The sequence below is a fragment of the Dromiciops gliroides genome, chromosome 1, assembly GCF_019393635.1.
Source record: "Dromiciops gliroides isolate mDroGli1 chromosome 1, mDroGli1.pri, whole genome shotgun sequence".
In the NCBI taxonomy this organism is placed as follows: Eukaryota; Metazoa; Chordata; class Mammalia; order Microbiotheria; family Microbiotheriidae; genus Dromiciops; species Dromiciops gliroides.
The window spans coordinates 753,116,458-753,134,575 of NC_057861.1; the positions used below are offsets into that span (position 1 = coordinate 753,116,458).

General features: G+C 43.2%; 1 protein-coding gene across 3 annotated transcripts in view; it reads left to right on the forward strand.

Annotated features, from left to right (window-relative positions):
* CHDH (choline dehydrogenase) overlaps window positions 1–18,118 on the forward strand; it is a 39,359-nt gene extending 21,241 nt beyond the window's left edge. For all 3 annotated transcript variants that reach the window (XM_043979676.1, XM_043979677.1, XM_043979675.1), the window contains exons 4-9: window positions 868–1,019; window positions 2,603–2,732; window positions 4,583–4,717; window positions 11,313–11,455; window positions 12,981–13,083; window positions 13,792–18,118. In XM_043979676.1, the coding sequence (XP_043835611.1) occupies window positions 868–1,019; window positions 2,603–2,732; window positions 4,583–4,717; window positions 11,313–11,455; window positions 12,981–13,083; window positions 13,792–14,210 (1,082 nt within the window). In that variant the 3' untranslated portion in view covers window positions 14,211–18,118. The remainder of the gene's footprint in view (window positions 1–867; window positions 1,020–2,602; window positions 2,733–4,582; window positions 4,718–11,312; window positions 11,456–12,980; window positions 13,084–13,791) is intronic.

The following is an 18,118-nucleotide window of genomic DNA, read 5'->3' on the forward strand; positions in this document are numbered from 1 at the left end:
GACTTGAAATTTGGAACCCAACCCACACTATCCCTGGCTAGATCTACTTCTTGGAGATCCTTTGAGTGGTTCTGGATTAGAGAAGAAACTTCCATAAGGGAAGATCTCCCGCCCTCTGCCTCAGGTGGGAGCAGATGCTAGAGGGGTGGAGGGACTAGGACCAGAATTCTGAGCCTTTATTGTGTCCTAGACTCTTTGGGCCATAAGTATGGGGGAGCTTGTGGACCCCTTCTCATGGTTTTAAACACATACACTAAAGCACTTAGCATTGCATTACATTGAAAGAATTACTCAGTCTTTCAAACAAGTTCCGGGATCCCTGGTTTAGAATCCTTGGGGATCCATGGCCACAGCAAGCACAGAAGAGGGAGTGGTTTTCTCCCCGCTCGAAGCAACAATAACTGGCACTGAACAAACAGCCTTTGACTTTTTGCCAAGTACTTTACAGGTACTGTCTCACTGGAGCCTCACAGCAACCTTGTGAGGTAGGTAGTTCAGAGATTACAACCTCCATTTTACAGAGAAGAAAACAGGTCTGAGAAGGGAAGGGTTTGGCAGGTAGTCCCACTATGTAGTCAGGATTTGAACCCAGGTTTTCCTACCTCCAGATTCAACAAGCTTTAGTCTTCTCTTCTTACATCAGTTACCACCTGGGAAATGGGCTTTTCGGTTGACATGAAGGCCTGGATGCCAATGCTGGGGTGGGGGTGTGGCTAACTTCTTCTGGAAGTGATTAGAACCATGGCGAGAGCCTTGACAAGTGCCCCGTGGAAAAGCAATAGTTGGGAAGTGTGGAATTGGACCTATGTGTGGCAGGACAGTTGGATTCAATTAAGGCCAAGGCCACCATTCTGCTCTGTCCCCCAGGTCAGCGATGGAGCACTGCTAGTGCCTACCTCCGTCCCGCCCTCTCCCGACCCAATTTGACCGCAGAATCCAGAACCCTTGTGACCAAAATTCTGTTTGACGGGATCAAAGCTATTGGTGTGGAGTACCTGCAGAGTGGTCAGAGGAAAAAGGTCAGCTCTGCTTGCCTACAAGTCCCTCAGGCACAGTGTTGGTGCAAGTGAGCAGGAGCGGGGCTGGGCACTCATTCACCAGCTCCTTGACCTTTGGTGCTGGGCGGGATTGCTCACAAACAGAATCAAGGTCATGACGGCTCCCTCTGTTCATTCTCCATGACATTGTTTCAGTCCCTGGTGGCTCTGTTTGGTTTCCTCATCTGTCCAACAAGAGAAGTTTGGCTTCTTTGGTCTCAAAGGTCCCTTCCAGTGTAAACATGTGGTGCTCTGGGGGCTCCTGTGGTTTCCACAAAACTGGGCTGAGAAAGCAGCAAGGCCAAAGGGCCTCTTGTCAAGGCCCCAGCTCAGGGACACTGATGGAGGAATCGCTTACTGGGTGTGACTGGTTGGGAAGAGTGCTGGATTCAGAAGCAAACTGGATCCAGTCACAGTCTTCTGGTCCACAGATTCGTGGAGTCAGAATTTCAAATTCCTGGAGCAGTAACAAGACCAGTTTGGCTGGAGCTTAGAGAATTAGAAGGGTAACAATATAAAAAAGGCTAGAGATGCAGGGGGAAGTCAGATGGGTAAGGGCCTTAAATGCAGACAAGGGAGCTTGTATTTTACCCAACGAGCAATAGGGAGCCACTGAATGTTTTTAAAGGGGGTATAAAGGGTCCCTGATGAAGAAAGACGTTTTTTCTTAGCAATCATATGGAAAATAGATTGGAGAGGATAATAACCAGAAGTAGAAAGGCCAGTTGGGAAGGTATGGAATTAGTCCAATTGAGAATGATGAGGACCCCTGAACCCTATTAGTTGAAAGGAGGGGGAGGGAAGCCAGAGAGGGTTGTAGAGATGGGACTGAAAGCCCTTGGTCAGTGATTAGATACAAAGAGTGAGGACAGGGAGGAGGTCAAGGATGGTGCCAACATTACCAGCTTGAATGGCTGGAAGGAGGTCTGTGCTCTGAACAGAAGTAGGAGCATTTGGGGAAGAGCGTGAATCTGTCATCTTCATGGACATGTTGAGTGTGAGGGACCCAGAAGACCTCTTGAGTGGAGATGTCTGTCAGACTGGCATTCTCAGAAGGGAAAGGGCGGAATATGTAGCCTGTTCAAATATCCTGGGACTCCATTTCTCTTGTCCGGTATGTTAGCTGCCTCTTCTGGCTTTGCGTCACGTTCAGATGCCTTCATTCAAGTCACAGATGAAAAACAATGTGGATTTGGGTGAGCAGAGCCCTGTAGCACATCTCAGTAGAGTCAACGACTTCCAAATGCACCTCTGTACTATAATTTGGTCCCCAATATCTCCATTTTGTCTAGAAAATATTGTGGAAATCCCCACCTATAGCTTCTATGGCATTTTCCTGCTTTACCAGCCTAGGAACCCCATCAAAGGAGACATCAAGTTAGTTGGCCTGATGTTAGTGAATATCCCCATTGGACTGTGTGAGCCTTGAGGGCAGGGCCCTTCTCATCTTCCGTATGTCTTACCCAGGGATTGCTTCCCTAATGTTTGCTCAAATGACTGAGTGGGGATTTGAAGTGTTCCGCTGCAGAATGCTTCCTGGCCTCTAATCATGCCCTGACTTTTAGGTTTATGCCAGCAAAGAGGTGATTCTGAGTGGGGGAGCCATCAACTCACCCCAGCTGCTCATGCTGTCCGGAATTGGGAATGCAGATGACCTCAAGAAACACGGGATCCCTGTTGTTTGCGACCTTCCTGGTATGTTTCTCCTCTGATGTAGAGGATAGACCTGCTGTGTAGGGCTCAAAGAAGACTCCCAGGGTCCATGATGGCTGTCTTCAGTCATCAAACAGTCTTGTACAAGAGGGATGAGCCTTTTTCTGCTCAGGCCCAGAGAGCCCAGACAGAAACAATGGGGCAACATTTCAAAATAGAAGAATCAAGTTTGGTGTCCAGAAGATCTTGTTATCAATCAGAGCTTATCCCATGGTGGGAAGGGGTTGCCTCAGCCAGAGCTGGATAACCACTTCTTGGGTGTGTGCTAGAGGGGGATTGTGAATCAGGATCACACGAGACACTGGGGTCCCATGATTCTTAGTGACTGTGATTGGCTAAATGACCCCACTAAGAGATGCCCCCTGCTTCATCTAAGGATCAGAGGGCCTTTGGGAAAAATTATCCATAATTCCTCTTACCCCAATCTACCCTCAAGTAATCCCAGGGGAGCTTTGGAGATTCCACAAGCAGGAAGCATTGACCCTGGAGAGGGAACCTGTCTCCCTGGGCTCTGCCCCTGGTCAGGAGATTGTATTGGTTTGTGATGAAGTGCTTGCCTCCTTGACGGCAGGACCTGTTCTTTGTATCTCTAGTAGATATGCACTTAATAAGTGTTTCTTGACTTGAATAAACACTTATTGATCACCTACTGTGGACCAGGCTCAGTACTAGAAATCGGAGATACAAAGACATTAGGTCACCTGACCTAATTTCATCTTAATTCAGTTCAGTCTAACAAGCAATTATTAAACACTTACTGTGTACCAGGCACCGGAGATACAAAAGTAAAAATGACACTGCCTTCCCTCAACAAGATTCTAGTCTCTTGGAATGGCTCTAAGCATCAGTATCCAGAAAAAGAAGCTATTCAGGCTATGGAAATAAAATTGTAATAGCCCAAAATAATTCTTTGTTCAGTATTGAAGTATAAAATACCCACATAATTCATACAGTACTCATCTAGTTATTTTTATTTTTTAGCTAAGTGTTTTAATTCTCAGGCTTATGTAAGCTTGGAAGATAGTAAAATTTGACTCTGTTATCTGTGTTCCTTGTATGATGTAAACACCCCTAAAGAGGCATCAGTGACTCCCTGTGTAATTTGGAGCAACTCTAGTCCCAGAGACTATAGATGGAGGGGGTTTACAGAATCATGGGGACAACAGCAGCCCTGTGGTCCATCCCCTAACTCAGAAAACAGCCTCCTTCCCCCTTCCCCCTCACCCCCCACTACAGCACACCTGATCAGGGAATCCAGCCTCTACTTTCATCCCTTCCAGTTGGACATCCCAGAAGAATGCCATGCCATTGGGCTGTCCCAAAAAGGCTGCCTGTTTTTTTATGCCCCCCCCCCCAAGAAGGAGGCTTCCTATTGCTAAATAAGTACTTTGAAGTGACTGGAAGCTAGTCAGGATTTCAAAAAGAAAGTATTAGGAAGTAGAGTCAACAGCTGAAGATTCTGTGAAGTTAGAGGCCCTATTTCAGCTTTGAAAAATATTTTCTGTTTGCTGGTTTCTAAGAAAACGTGGTATGCACTAAGAAGTCAAGGCCAAATTAATTCCTAGAAAACAGTCAGCCAAGTTTTCTCCTCTAACACCTAAAGAGACAGAATCATGTTTCCCTGGTTGTTTCCCAGAATCACCTTGGTAGAAGATAAAGGCATTACCAAAATCTCGGTGCTCTGAGATCCGCCTGGGGATGGGGATGGGGATGGGGATGGAAATCACTGTACTTCCTGGTGAAGGTGGTGAGGCACCTCTGGGAGAGCACCTGAGCTTCTGTTCCCTCATGACTCTCCCTCTCCTTTCTCTACCCCTTCCCCCCTACCCAAGGTGTGGGCCAGAACCTTCAGGACCATTTGGAGATGTACATCCAGCAAGAATGCACTCAGCCCATCACTCTGTACTCAGCACAGAAGCCCATACGGAAGATGCGCATTGGGCTGCAGTGGCTCTGGAACTTATCAGGTGGGCTCGGGGTGTGGCTCCCCTCCCCCTGGGCTGGGGAGTGGCACAGTGCATAGGGCCAGGAAATGCAGAGTTTGAATTCTACCTCTGACACTTCAGCTGTGTAACCAGGGGCAAGCCACTGAACATCCCCGTGCCCCAGGTGACTCCCAAAGACCACAACGGGAAGGGCAGCTGTAGTCTGGTTAGTGGAGGGGGTTTCCCACACCTGAACGAAATCTCTGATTGTTCTTGCCACCACCCATGTCCCTCCTAGCAGTACCCAGCCTCACAATGAGGTGAAAGGTAGCTTGCATACTTTTCAGACATGAGCAGCCTACACTGCATCTGAGGTACCATCTTGTCACAGACCCTTTCCTTTTAGCAAAAGGACTACAAAGAAAGAACAGAGAAGAGCAGTAGGGTCAGAGAAGCCTATACACACCCTAATCCACCCAGAAAGACCCTGGGTTACTCATGGAGGCACCTCTGCTCCTTCCTAATGTGCAGAAGGCATACTTGGTCATGAAGCATCTTGGTGGTTCAGTGGTTAGATCGCTGGATCTGGAGTCAGGAAGACCTGAGTTCAAATTAGAGCTCAGACATGACTAGCTGTGTGACCCTGGGCAAGTCTCAGTCTGCCTCAGTTTCTTCATATGTAAAATTAGGATATAATAATAGCATATAAAAAGAGATATTTGTAAAACTCTTTGCAAATCATAAGCACTACAGAAATAATAGTTATATTCATCATTGCCATCATCATTATGATCATTATTGTCATGATCACCATTGCCAACAATATCATCATTACTACTACTATTATCATTGTTAGCACCATTATTATCATTATTACTACCATCACCATTGTCATTACTATTATTGTCATTGTTAGCATCAATCTTGTATTCGTTACTATTATTCTCATCATTCCCATCACCGTTAGTATTATTATCATTATCATCCTTATTACCATCATTAGGATTTTCAGCATTTCCTCCCAGCTAAGCCAGTTCTGTCCCAAGGCACAAGGACAGGTTAGGTAGTGACTCCCCATCCCACCTCCTCCTCAAACGTCTTTCTCCAATGCTGAATGCTTCCTAAGGCACTGTAGCTGTTCTCCTCAGTGGGTGCCTGAAGGCATTATCCAAGCATTCTCTTGTTATTTCTTTTTTTTTAATTTCTTTTTCCCAAGTACGTGTAAAAGTGGTTTTTAACCTCTGTGTTTCTCTCCCTCCTTGCTTCCTCTTCCTCCTTATTGAGAAGGCAAGCAGTTTGATATGGATTATACATATACAGTCATGCAAAACATATTTCCATATTAGTCATGTTGTGAAAGAAAACACAGACCTCCCCTACCACAAAAAACCAACCAACCAAATAAACAATACCAAAAAACAAAAAAACAAACCCTCAAGAAAACCACAGGAAGTTTTTAAAGAGCATTCTTCAATCTACATTCAGACTTGATTAGTTCTTTCTCTGGAGGTGGATAGCATTTTTTTATTGAATAGAATTTTATTTTCCAAAATATATGAAAAAACAAATTTTAACATCAATTTTTTTAAAACTTTGTGTTCCAACTCCTCTTCCTCCTCCATTCCCACCCCCACCCACTATAACTCAAGCATTTCAAAATAAGTTATACATGAGTAGTCATGGAAAAAATTCCCACATTAGATAGGTTGTGAGAGAAAACAATAAAAAAAAAACTTCAGATTGAGGAATTGTCAAAGAGTAAAAAAAAAATTTTTAATGTGTTTCCATCTATTTTCAGATACTATCAGTTATTTCTCTGTAGATGGGTTGCCATTTTCATAAGTCCTTCAGGGTTATATTGGATCACTGCCTTGCTGAAAATAACCACATGCTTCCCAGCAGATCATCTTCCACTATTGCTGTTATTTTGTATACAGTACATTTAATTCTGCTTCAGTTCATGTAGGTCTTTCCAGGTTTTTCTGATAGTATCCTGTTCATCTATTAAAAGATCAGACTGTTTATATTCCTACATGGGAAGATAATACTTCGAACTCATTAGAACTATCTCAGTAAGGAATTCACAGAGGACACAGGTCTGAACTGAATGCGAAGGGATGATATCTGTAAAGCATTTATGTTTTGTTCTTTGTGGGGCAGACAGGGTGGGGTGTCTTATGTCTGGGGCCAGATTTGGGCTTGGGGCCTTGTCCACTGTGCCACCTAACTAACCCATGATGACATCTTTAAAATAGGGTTGAGGTGTAGGAGAAATAGACTGGGGGAGGGGGAAGGGGAGAGATGGTCTGGGGAGAGGTAGTTCACATGAAGGAAACCAGAAAAAAGCTTATGGAGGGGATGGGAAGAGGGGGAAGGAATTGGGGAGTGAGTGAACCTTAATATCATCAGAATTGGCTCAAAGAAGGACTAACATACATACTCAAGTAGGTATAGTAATATATTTTTGCCCTGAGGGAGGGGAGGGAGATAAGGGGGGGAAGAGGGGAAGGAGGGAAGGGCAGATTTGGGGAGAAGTAAAAAGCAAAACACTTTTGAGGAAAGTGAAGATGTTCTGCATAACTGCACAAGTATGACATATTGAATTGCTTGATTTCATAGGACAGTTGAGGAGGGAAAGAAGAAGAAAATTTAGAACACAGAATTAGCTCAAAGACCTTAAACTCATCATAAGGGGCTCGTGGAGGGAATAACATTCACACCCAGTTGGGAGGAGTAATCTATTTAACCCTACAGGAAAGTAGGAGGGGAAGAGGATAAGGAAGGAATGGTGAAAAAAAGGGAGTGCAGAGTAAGAGAGGAATAGGTTAAAAGAAGATAGAAAATAGAGTAAATATCATGGGAAGGGAATAGGATGGAAGGAAATAGTTATGGTGATTGATTATAATGGCAAAATGTATGGTACCTACCTTGCTGGTCTATTATGAAGAAAATTCTCTGTCAAGTTTAAGGTACTATATTGTCTTGGATTATTATATTGCCGAGAATAGTTAAGTCATTCACAGTTGATCATTATACAATTTTGCTGTTACTCTGTACACCATTCTTTGGGTTTTGCTCATTTCACTTTGCATCAGTTCTTGTAAATCTTCCCAGATTTTTCTGAAATCATCCCACTCATTGTTTCTTATAGCACAATAGTATTCCATCACAATCATATACTATAATTTGTTTAGCCATTCCTCAATTAATGGATGCCCCCTTAATTTGTAATTCTTTGCCACTACAAAAGAGGTGGTATAGATATTTTTGTACAAAGAGGTCCTTTTCCCTTTTTAAAAAAAACTCTTTGGGATATAGACCTAGTAATGGTATTGTTGGGTCAAAGGGTATGCACAGGTTTATAGTTCCAGAATGGCTTGATCAGTTCATAACTCTACCAGCAGTGCATTAGTGTCCCTTTTTTTCCACATCCCCTCTAACATTTGTCATTTTCCTTTTCTGTCATATTAATTAATCTGATAGGTGTGAAGTAGTAACTTTAGAATTATTTTAATTTGCATTTCTCTAATCAATAGTGATTCAGAGCATTTTTCATAATTTTATAGATAGCTTTGATTTCTTCTGAAAAATGCCTTTTCATATCCTCTGACCATTTATCAATTGAGGAATGATTTTCATTCTTATAATTTGGCCCAGTTCTTTATATATTTGAGAATGAGGCCATTTTTAGAAAAACTTGCTATAAATTTTTTCGCAGTTATGATTACTGACTTTATATTTCCTTCCATCCTGTTTGTCCCTTATTTATCTTTTTCTATCTTTCCTTTCACCCTGTCCATCCTCAAAAGGGTTTTGCTTTTCATTACTACCTCCCCCAGTTGGTCTTCCCTTCTATCAGCTATCCCCTTCTTTTCCTATAGGGTAAGGTAAGATTTCTATGCCCAACTGTGTATGTAAGTTATTCCCTCTTTGAGCCAATTCCAATGAGTAAAGTTCAAGTGCTTCCCACCCCACCTCCTCCATCTTCCCCTCCATTGTAAAGCTCCATACCTCTTTTTTTTTTTAATTAGAGTTTCATTTATTCTTTTTTTTTTATATCATTCCTAGATATTCTTTTTTTGTGTGAGGCAATTGGGGTTAAGTGACTTGCCTAGGGTCACACAGCTAGTAAGTGTTATGTGTCTGAGGCCGGAATTGAACTCAGGTCCTCCTGACTCCAGGGCCGGTGCTCTATCCACTGCGCCACCTAGCTGCCCCCCATACCTCTTTTATGTGACATAATTTACCCCATTCTACTTCTCCCTTTCCCTTTATCTCAATGCATCCTTTTCTCTCTCCTTGCCCTCTGTCTATGTATATTTCTTCTAACTACCCTAATAGTGATAAAGTTTTTAGTAGTTACAAGTATCATCTTCCAATGTAGAAATGTAAACAGTATAAACTTTTAAAATCCCTTATGGTTTCCATTTCCTGTTTATCTTTCTATGCTTCTCTTAAGTCTTGTATTTGAAAGTCAAGTTTTCTATCCTGCTCTAGTCTTTTCATCAGGAATGTTTCAAAGTCCCTAATTAAGGGTCCATTTTCCCCTGAAAAATTATTGTGTTTTGTTGGATAATTGATTCTTTGTTGTAATCCTAGCTCTTTTGCCCTCTGGAATATCATATTCTAAGCTTTCTGATCCTTTAACATGGAAGCTGCTAAATCTTGTGACTGTGTCTCCATGACACCTGAATTTTTTCTCTCTGGCTACTTGAAATATTTTCTCCTTGACCTGGAATTTGGCTACAATGTTCCTGGGAGTTTTCATTTTGGTGAGTTCTTTCCATTTCTGGTTTATCCTCTAGTTCTAGAATATCAGGGCAGTTTTCCTTGACAATTTCTTGAAAAACGATATCTGTGTTCTTTTTTTGATCATGGCTTTCAGTTAGTCTAGTACTTCTTAATTATCTCTCCTTAACCTATTTTCCAGGTCATTTGTTTTCCCGATGAGATATTTAATATTTTTTCCTATTTTTTTCATTCCTTTGATTTTTTTTAATTGTTCCTTGATGTCTCGTGGACTCATTAGCTTCCACTTGCCCAAATCCAATTTTTAAGGAATTATTTTCTTCAGTGAGCTTTTGCATCTCCTTTTGCATGTGGCAATTTTACTTTTTAAGAAGCTCTTCAGTGGATTTTTCTTGGCTTCTTTTACATTTGGCCTATTCTATTTTTAAGTTGCTTTTTTTCACTATTTTTATGCCTCCTTTACCAAGCTTTGACTTTTTTTAAGGATTTTCTTGCATTACTCTCATTTTTTTTCCCAATTTTTCTTCTACTTCTCACATTTGATTTTAAAAATCCTTTTGAACTCTTTTAGGGCCTGTGACCAATTCACATTCTTCTCTGAGGCTTTGCATGTAGCACTTTTGACTTTGTTTTCTTCTTCTGAGTTTGTATTTTGATGGTCCCTGTTGCCATGGTAACTTTCAATGGTCAGGTTCTAGTTTTGTTGTTTCCTCATTTTTTTCCATTCTACTTCTTGGCTTTTAATCTTATGTCAAAGTTATGTTCTGTTCCTGGGGTATAAGAAGCACACTGTTCTAAGCTTCAGGTTTTTTGTGCAGCTGGTTTTAGAGCTAGTTCTGGGGTCTGTAAGTTTTCAGTGTATGTAGGGTGACATGATCTAAGGAGAGGTGTGGTCAATCCAACCACAATCACTCTTTCCTGCCCTGAAACTGTGTCTGAGGGGCAACTAGGTGGCGCAATGGATAAAGCACCCTCCTTCAAATCTGGCCTCAGACACTTGACACTTGACACTTGACTCGCTGTGTGACCCTGAGCAAGTCACTTAACCCTCATTGTCCCACAAAAAAAAAAAAAAAGAAACTGTCTGAGATCTCTGTTCATTCTAGTGCTCTTCCTTGCTCTGAAACTTTGTCCTAGAACCACATATGGGGAACTCAACAGAGTCTTGCACCCACTGCCAGGAAAGGGTCCACTGTAATCTCCTCATGACCAGTTGTCCGACCCCTTTACCATCTATGGGCTGGTTCTAAAAGCTGCCACTACCAATTCAGTTGCTCCCAAGGTCTGCTACTGGCTTGTCAGGGTGTGGCCTATTCTCTACTCTCACCTTAGTGAGACAGATCTTTCCTGCCAACCTTCTAAGTTGTCTTGGGCAAGAAAAATTGTCCCACCCTGTTGTTTTGTTGGTTCTGCCACTCCATAATTAATTTTGATATGTTATTTTAATGTTTGGAGGGGAATTTGGGGGAGTTCAGGCAAGTCCCTACCTTTACTCTACCATCTTGGCTCTGCTTTCCAAGTGTTCTCAATTCCACAGGCTTACAAGAAGACCCAGATTATAGGAAATTCTCTGAGGAAAGGGGAGGCAGGGAGGGTAATGACCAAAGTGGTCAAGCCACCAGCATTTTAAATTTGCTAGCTTTCTGAATCCAAGGAAAGAATCTGTCAGTATCCCCCAAATGAAAACAGTCATGGCCCCTCAACTTCTTCCTTAGTCACATCTTCAGTGCCATTTCATATGAGGTGGTCAAGCAAAGGGTGAATGACCGTCAGGGATATTGAACCCAGTTTAGGGTTGGACAAGCCAGCTGCTGAGGCCCTTCTTCCAGTTTTCTATCTCTGAGATAGTGTGAATTTTTTTCTTAAGATTTCTCTTCTTCCTCCTCAGGAGACGGAGCTACTGCCCATCTTGAAACTGGTGGCTTTATCCGGAGCCGTCCTGGTGTCCCTCACCCTGATATTCAGTTCCATTTCTTGCCTTCTCAAGTGATTGACCATGGGCGAGTCCCAACCCAACAGGAAGCTTACCAGGTGAGCAGTGGACACTGCCAGACCCATGCATCATATTTACCTTGTGGCCACTCCCTGACAGAAGCTTGGCTGAGCACCAGACCAAGCATGGTGACCATTTGGCAAAGTTTAGTGAAGCTTGTATTCTATCCTCAGGACACTTCTAGTCCAGTGGGGGTGTGGAGGAAGAGACTAGAAATGGTTTAATGCCCTATTCCCTACACCATCCTGGCTAGTTCCAGGAGCTGGCTGGTTACTTCAGTTTATTACTCAAGTGGGAAAGAACATGACTCCCCTTGGGTGAGCTTTTCATGTGGAAGTCCCCGGGTGCTTTTCTGGACATCCTTAGGAAGCCTAAGACTTAAATCCCCTCAGATTTGAGAGGGACTATCACTTTTTTTTTTTTGGCAGGGCAATGAGGGTTAAGTGACTTGCCCAGAGTCACATAGCTAGTAAGTTTCAAGTGTCTGAAGTCAGATTTGAACTCAGGTCCTCCTGAATCCAGGGCTGGTGCTTTATCCACTGTACCACCTAGCTATCCCTGGGACTATCATTTTATTTTTTGGGGGGGAGGGGGAGGTAATTGGGGTTAAGTGACTTGCCCAGGGTCACACAACTAGTAAGTGTTAAGTGTCTGAGGCTGGATTTGAACTCAGATCCTCCTGAATCCAGGGCTGGTGCTCTATCCAATGCGCCACCTAGCTGCCCTGGGACTATCATTTTTAAGAAAGATCATATGGGGACAGTTTTGTTTGGCTTTTAGTCCTTATTCTCTTTGTGAGTGAGTGAATGAATGAGTGAAAATGGACTTATAGAAGGGGTTCTTAACCCAAAGTCAGGGGGTCCATGGATGTAGATTTCATGGGGTCTGTGACCTTGGATATGGAAAAAATATTACCTTTATTTTTACTAACTTCTAATTGAACCATATCAATTCATTTAATTATTTAGGAATGCAACTCTGAGAAGAGTTCTGTAGACTTCCTCATACCTCAGCCAAACAAAGGTTAAGAACCCCTGGGGGGGGGTGTCTAGAATTAGCATGTGTGAAAGTCAAGGGGGGGGGCAGCTAGGTGACACAGTGGATAAAGCACCAGCCCTGGATTCAGGAGGACCTGAATTCAAATCTGGCCTCAGACACTTGACACTAGCTGTGTGACCCTGGGCAAGTCACTTAACCCTCATTGCCCCCCCCCCCAAAAAAAGTCAAGGGGTTCATCAGTGCTGACATTTCCACAGACTTAGGCAGGTCCAGACAAGGTCTGGGGTTCAGTTAGTCATAGCAGCTACAGGTGAAAGATGTTGAGAGTCAGATTTCAGCCTTACATGAGGAAGACTTTCCTAGAGCTATACTTTCCCCAACCCCAACTGAGGTAGTGAATTCACTTCCAGGTGAAGGCATGATGGGTGTGTTGTGGAGGAGATATTCATTCATTCATTCATTCATTCATTCATTCATTCATTCATTCATTCATTCAGTGCTTATTGTGTGCAAGGGTTACTTAGTGAAGGGACTTAATGGCTTGGTGTGTTTGTACTGTTCCAGGTGCATGTGGGGACCATGAGGAGCATGAGTGTGGGCTGGCTGAAACTGAAAAGTGCCAACCCCATGGACCACCCAATTATTGAGCCTAACTACATGTCAACAGGTAATTAATTGGCTGGGCCCCTCATCCCTTTGTAGAATCAGGGTCTCTGGGTCTGCCTCCTGGTGCACATCAAAGTACTCCCCATCTTATGAGATACAAAACTAGTGACAACTGGCTGGATTTGTAACCCCCAATGTTGGTGAATTTTTCATAAATAGAAGTGTCTAAAAGTCTTCGGAAAACGCCATTGTTTCATCATCATCATCAGAAGAGGAGCAGGAGGACTGGGATGATGGTGATGACAAGGAGAAGGATGAGAACAGTGTCTTTATCTTTACAGTTTACTCTGTACCTTATGTTGCCTAATCCTCCAGTCCCTCTGAGAAGCCAATAATCTCAGCCCAGGAGCTAAGGGTTCATTGCACATTCCCAGGGTGGGAGGCTTTTAATTCCCTCCACATAGACAAAGTTGGTATCTCTAATTAATATCCCTTAATAAAAAACAGCTGGGAGGACTTCTGTCCTTAAAGACCAGGCTCTCATACTTAGCTGTGTGGTCTTGGGCAAATCACTTGATTCATCCTCACCTATTTCACGAGATTTTTCCATAATTTAATCTATCCCATGGGGTCATTGTTTTTCCCAGTTTAGCTTTTAATGTGACATTAACTCGAGGTCTTCACTTGCATCTGAATAAAGTACAGGAGGGAATAAATGAGGGGAAATGGGCAAGGAGGAATCTTTACCAGTCTTCTCTTCCCTCTGCAGAAGAAGATATTCAGGAATTCCGTCTGTCTGTGAAGTTAACCAGAGAGATTTTTGCCCAGAAAGCTCTGGAACCATTCCGAGGCCAGGAGATCCAGCCTGGAAGCCATGTTCAGTCTGACCAAGAGATTGATGCCTTTGTCAGGGCAAAGGCTGACAGTGCCTACCATCCCTCGTGCACATGTAAAATGGGCCAGCCCTCTGATCCCACTGCAGTTGTCGATCCTCAAGCCAGAGTCATTGGTGTGGAAAACCTGAGGGTGGTGGATGCATCTATAATGCCCAGTGTGGTCAGTGGCAACCTCAATGCACCCACCATCATGATAGCAGAGAAGGCCTCGGACATGATCCGTGGGCTTCCAGCGCTCTGTGACAAGGGTGTTCCAGTCTACAAGCCCAAGACCTTGGAAACCCAGCGATAAGATGTCACGTGGCCCTGGCCAAGGGAGTATCCGAAGGAAAGTTGATCTTTAAGAGAACAGGTCCAACAGTCCCTGGACATTACTTACTGACTCAAAGCCAAATTCCAAAATAATTTTGGACATTGTTAGATGTTGGCCTACATGGATGCAGTCTTCCAGCTAGGCCAGCCCTCTTCTCCAAAGCAGACTTGCAGAAGACATTTGTTTTGCTTGTAAATGGGATGGTTTTCTTTTTAATCCTATGCTGATTATTTTAAAAAGAAATCCCATTTCAGAAGCGCAGCCTAGAAACAGACCCATATGTCAGGTAATTCAGGTAGCTGACAGCCTCATCTTGAGGTCTGTCCCAATGACAACCTCAACTAGGAAAAACACTTGGCAGTGAAACCATTTCTTTTTTTTCCAAGCTCTCTGCCTGGGTCAGAGCCTATCTGTGGGACAAGAGAAATCCAGAGACATTCTGGGTTCCCTGACAGGAGAACTGTGGGCTCCTCTTTAGATCTTCCTTACCTTTATTCTCCCCTCTCACCCCAGAGAGATCACCCAGGGCAGGGGGGGATGACAGGGGCATGTGTATTCATCCCCATGGGCCTGGTTTAGTCTTCTATGCCTCAGTGTTGGCTGCTGGGATCAGTGCTGCTTCCTTAGTCTTATGGAGCATTTATGCTAGGTGACTGACCCAAGGCCCCTATGCTAATAGAATGTAAGGGCCTTGAGGACAGGGAGGGCTTCATTTTTCGTCATTTCTCTGACTAGGACCCAGCCCATTGCAATGCGTGTAGTTAGTAGTCAGTGCTTATTGAATTGGATAGAATGATTCCATGGAAGTGATTGCCCAAAGACTGTGGGATCAGAACTGAGGAGACCTATCTTCTAATGTACATTTTACTTGGTGAAAAGCAGCCTTGAAGACTTTACCCTTCTTTCTGTTCCCTTGGGCAAAGCACTTTTTTGAGCCTCTTTCCTCTTCTGCAAAGGAGGAGTGATTACTTTTTTCCCATCCTCTCTCAGAGGATTTGGGGGCTGGGCTGGTGGGGGATGGGTTTTGAGGACCAAATGAGCCAAATGGACAGGTGAGCGTTTTATACAAAGCTCAACAAGAGCCATCAGGTACTTTGACATCCTGTTAGCTAACATTTCCAGCCATCACACATCTCATTGAGGAGCTAAATGAAGACGTTGGCATCTTAAAAACTCAATGGAACTTGTAGCCTTGGGAGGCACGCGCGCGTGCGCGCGCACACACACACACACACACACACACACACACACACACACACACACACACACACACACACCATGAAGTTTGAACTGAAGCTCAGTTTGAACCTGTGCCCACCCAGACCTGAGCAGTGCTCTCCTTTGTCAGCACCTTCGTCCACCCATGGTCATCTAGCCTTGCCCCCACCCCCAACAGAAAACCCAGTACCTCCCATACCAAACTTCCAGCTCCAGAGACCTTGACTTCCTAGGAGGTTTTCCCTCATACTGAGCTATGACTTCAACCCATACACGAAATTAGTTTGCTCTTCATCACATAGAGGTTGGACCGGGTGACCTCGGAGGCTCCTTCCAGCTCTGAGCTGCTCTTTGTCAGGCGGGAGCTCCTTAGTGGAGATCAGTCTTTGGACCTGAAAATGAGATTGTTTGCTCTACAGAGCCCCATGAAATACCAGGCCTGAACTGCATCATGTCTTCATCAAGAGCATCTTAATTGTTTTTTTTTTTTTGGAGGGGGAGGTAGGGGATGGAGAGGGAAGAGTTCTCTTGTATCAGTCAGCCAGGCTTTCTGGGTTAGTAGTCATCCTGACCCTGGAGTAGTGTCCCTCTATTCGACAGAACCGAATGCCCCAGAAACTTCCCATAGCTGTCGAGTTGGGGTGTGAATTTCACTCCCGTCTGTTAGCAATAGAACACAGAGCTACTCATCATTAGTGGGTATTTCCTGGAAACCCATTCATCTGGGGATCTCCTGGAGTTCACAGGATAGTACCGTAGCATATCATGGACTCTTAATATGTGAACAGATAAAACTGAAAATCTAATCAAATGAATAAAATAGGAACTGATAGATTTGAGTGCATTTTTTAAATTAAAAAAGGGACAGTACCCTATGGTATTTTTAAATCAACTAATTTAATGATGAATTAAATTCTTAACTTTGTAGCCAAAAGTAGTCTGTCTCTACCAGGTAACAAGAAAACTGTTTTGATTTTATTTATTAGAAAATGGCCAATCTGCCTGTGATTAGGAAAAGCGCCATTACTAAGGAAGATTATAGCATTGGGAGATAGAGGATAAGAAAAATTGGGGAACCAGGCCTTTTAGAATAAAATGTAAGAGCTAAATGGAGGGCAATAGCCCATTCAGTTTGTGAGAGAACACACATGTGACAACCTGCAAACAAGTTGTATCTCTTACTGAACCAAACATGCTTTTTGATAACCTGGTAGTGTAATCTTCACGTCAGAAAATCCCATTTAGGGGCAAGCAGGGCTTTGTTCTGAGTCAGCTTGGCTACAATCAGTGCTTAGTATGTGCCTACTACATAGTAGGCACTCAAATGAGTGTTGACTAACTGACATAATTGTTTACTTCCTTTGGGCTAAGAGGCAGCTGCCCCTCTGACCATAGTAAAGTTTACAGAAATTGGGACTTTCATCCCTCATCAGTCACAATTCTCCTGCCTTTTTGTATTTTCCTGGATAGGAACTGGAACTATGTCTTGCCTTAAGCAATGCACATAATAAAAATCTTTCCATATTGTCTGATGTGCCACTTAATGGATGCATCTCTCTTGCTTTCTAGAAGCTTCTTGTTCCCAGGATTGAAGTTTACTCTTTTTCTTCCTGCGTGCCAATGATATGAAATATAGTATGTATAAAAAAGTCATTTCTCATAGATTTCCAAAAGTTAAAAGCTAGGAACTCTGAATCATACAGATAAATAAATGTTGGAGAGATAAATGTCATAAATAGTATCAACAAGGAATAATGAACAGTTTATTCCCAATAGTTAGCATTTACACAAAGCAACTAGGGGTTCAGTGGATAGAGCACTGATCCTGGAGTTCAGGAAGACCAGAGTTTAAATCCAGCCTTAGACAATGACTAGCTGTGTGACCCTGGGCAAGTCACTTATCCATTTGCCTTAATCCATTGGAGAAGGAAATGGTAACCTACTCCAGTATCTGTGCCAAGAAATTCCATGGACAATATTGTGCTATGGTCCAGAGGGCCGTGAAGAGTCTGATGTCACTAAAGAACAACAAGAATTTATCTAATACTTGAAGATTTGTAAAGTGCTTTACAAATATCCCTGGGAGGGAGGTGCTGTTATCATCCCCAATTACAGACAAGGAAACTGAGGCAGACAGAGGTGAAGTGACTTGGCCAGAATCACATAGTAAGTGTTTGATGCTGGATTTGAACTCGGGTTTCAGTGACTCCAGGTCTAGTGCTCTATCCATTGTATACCTAGCTACCTCGTTTATTGAATAATCAATATTAAATTTCCTGTCAAGGTTATTCATTTGTAATGTAGTTTTCCCTGATGAAAGGTATCTGTGCCTGTCAGTTGACATACTTCAATCCCCATTAAACATACTATAGCAGGGACCCAGACTCAGACTTCCATTTACTTCGCTGGTATTTATAATCAAGGTTCTTGTTTAAGTATTTGTCCTTTAAAACATGAGAATAAACTGAACCTCCCGTCATGCATTTGACAGCTTTTCTTTCCCTGCTATGGATGATGTGTAACAGGTGTTCCCAAATAGGTTTCCTGGGTATTCAAGGTCCTGAAGGGCCTATTTGTTGGTGCTTGTCATTTAATTCTGACTTAGTCACCCAGAGAACTGCTAAAGTACGGCATACTCTTGTTCCTGTTACTTAGCATCACTTTGATAA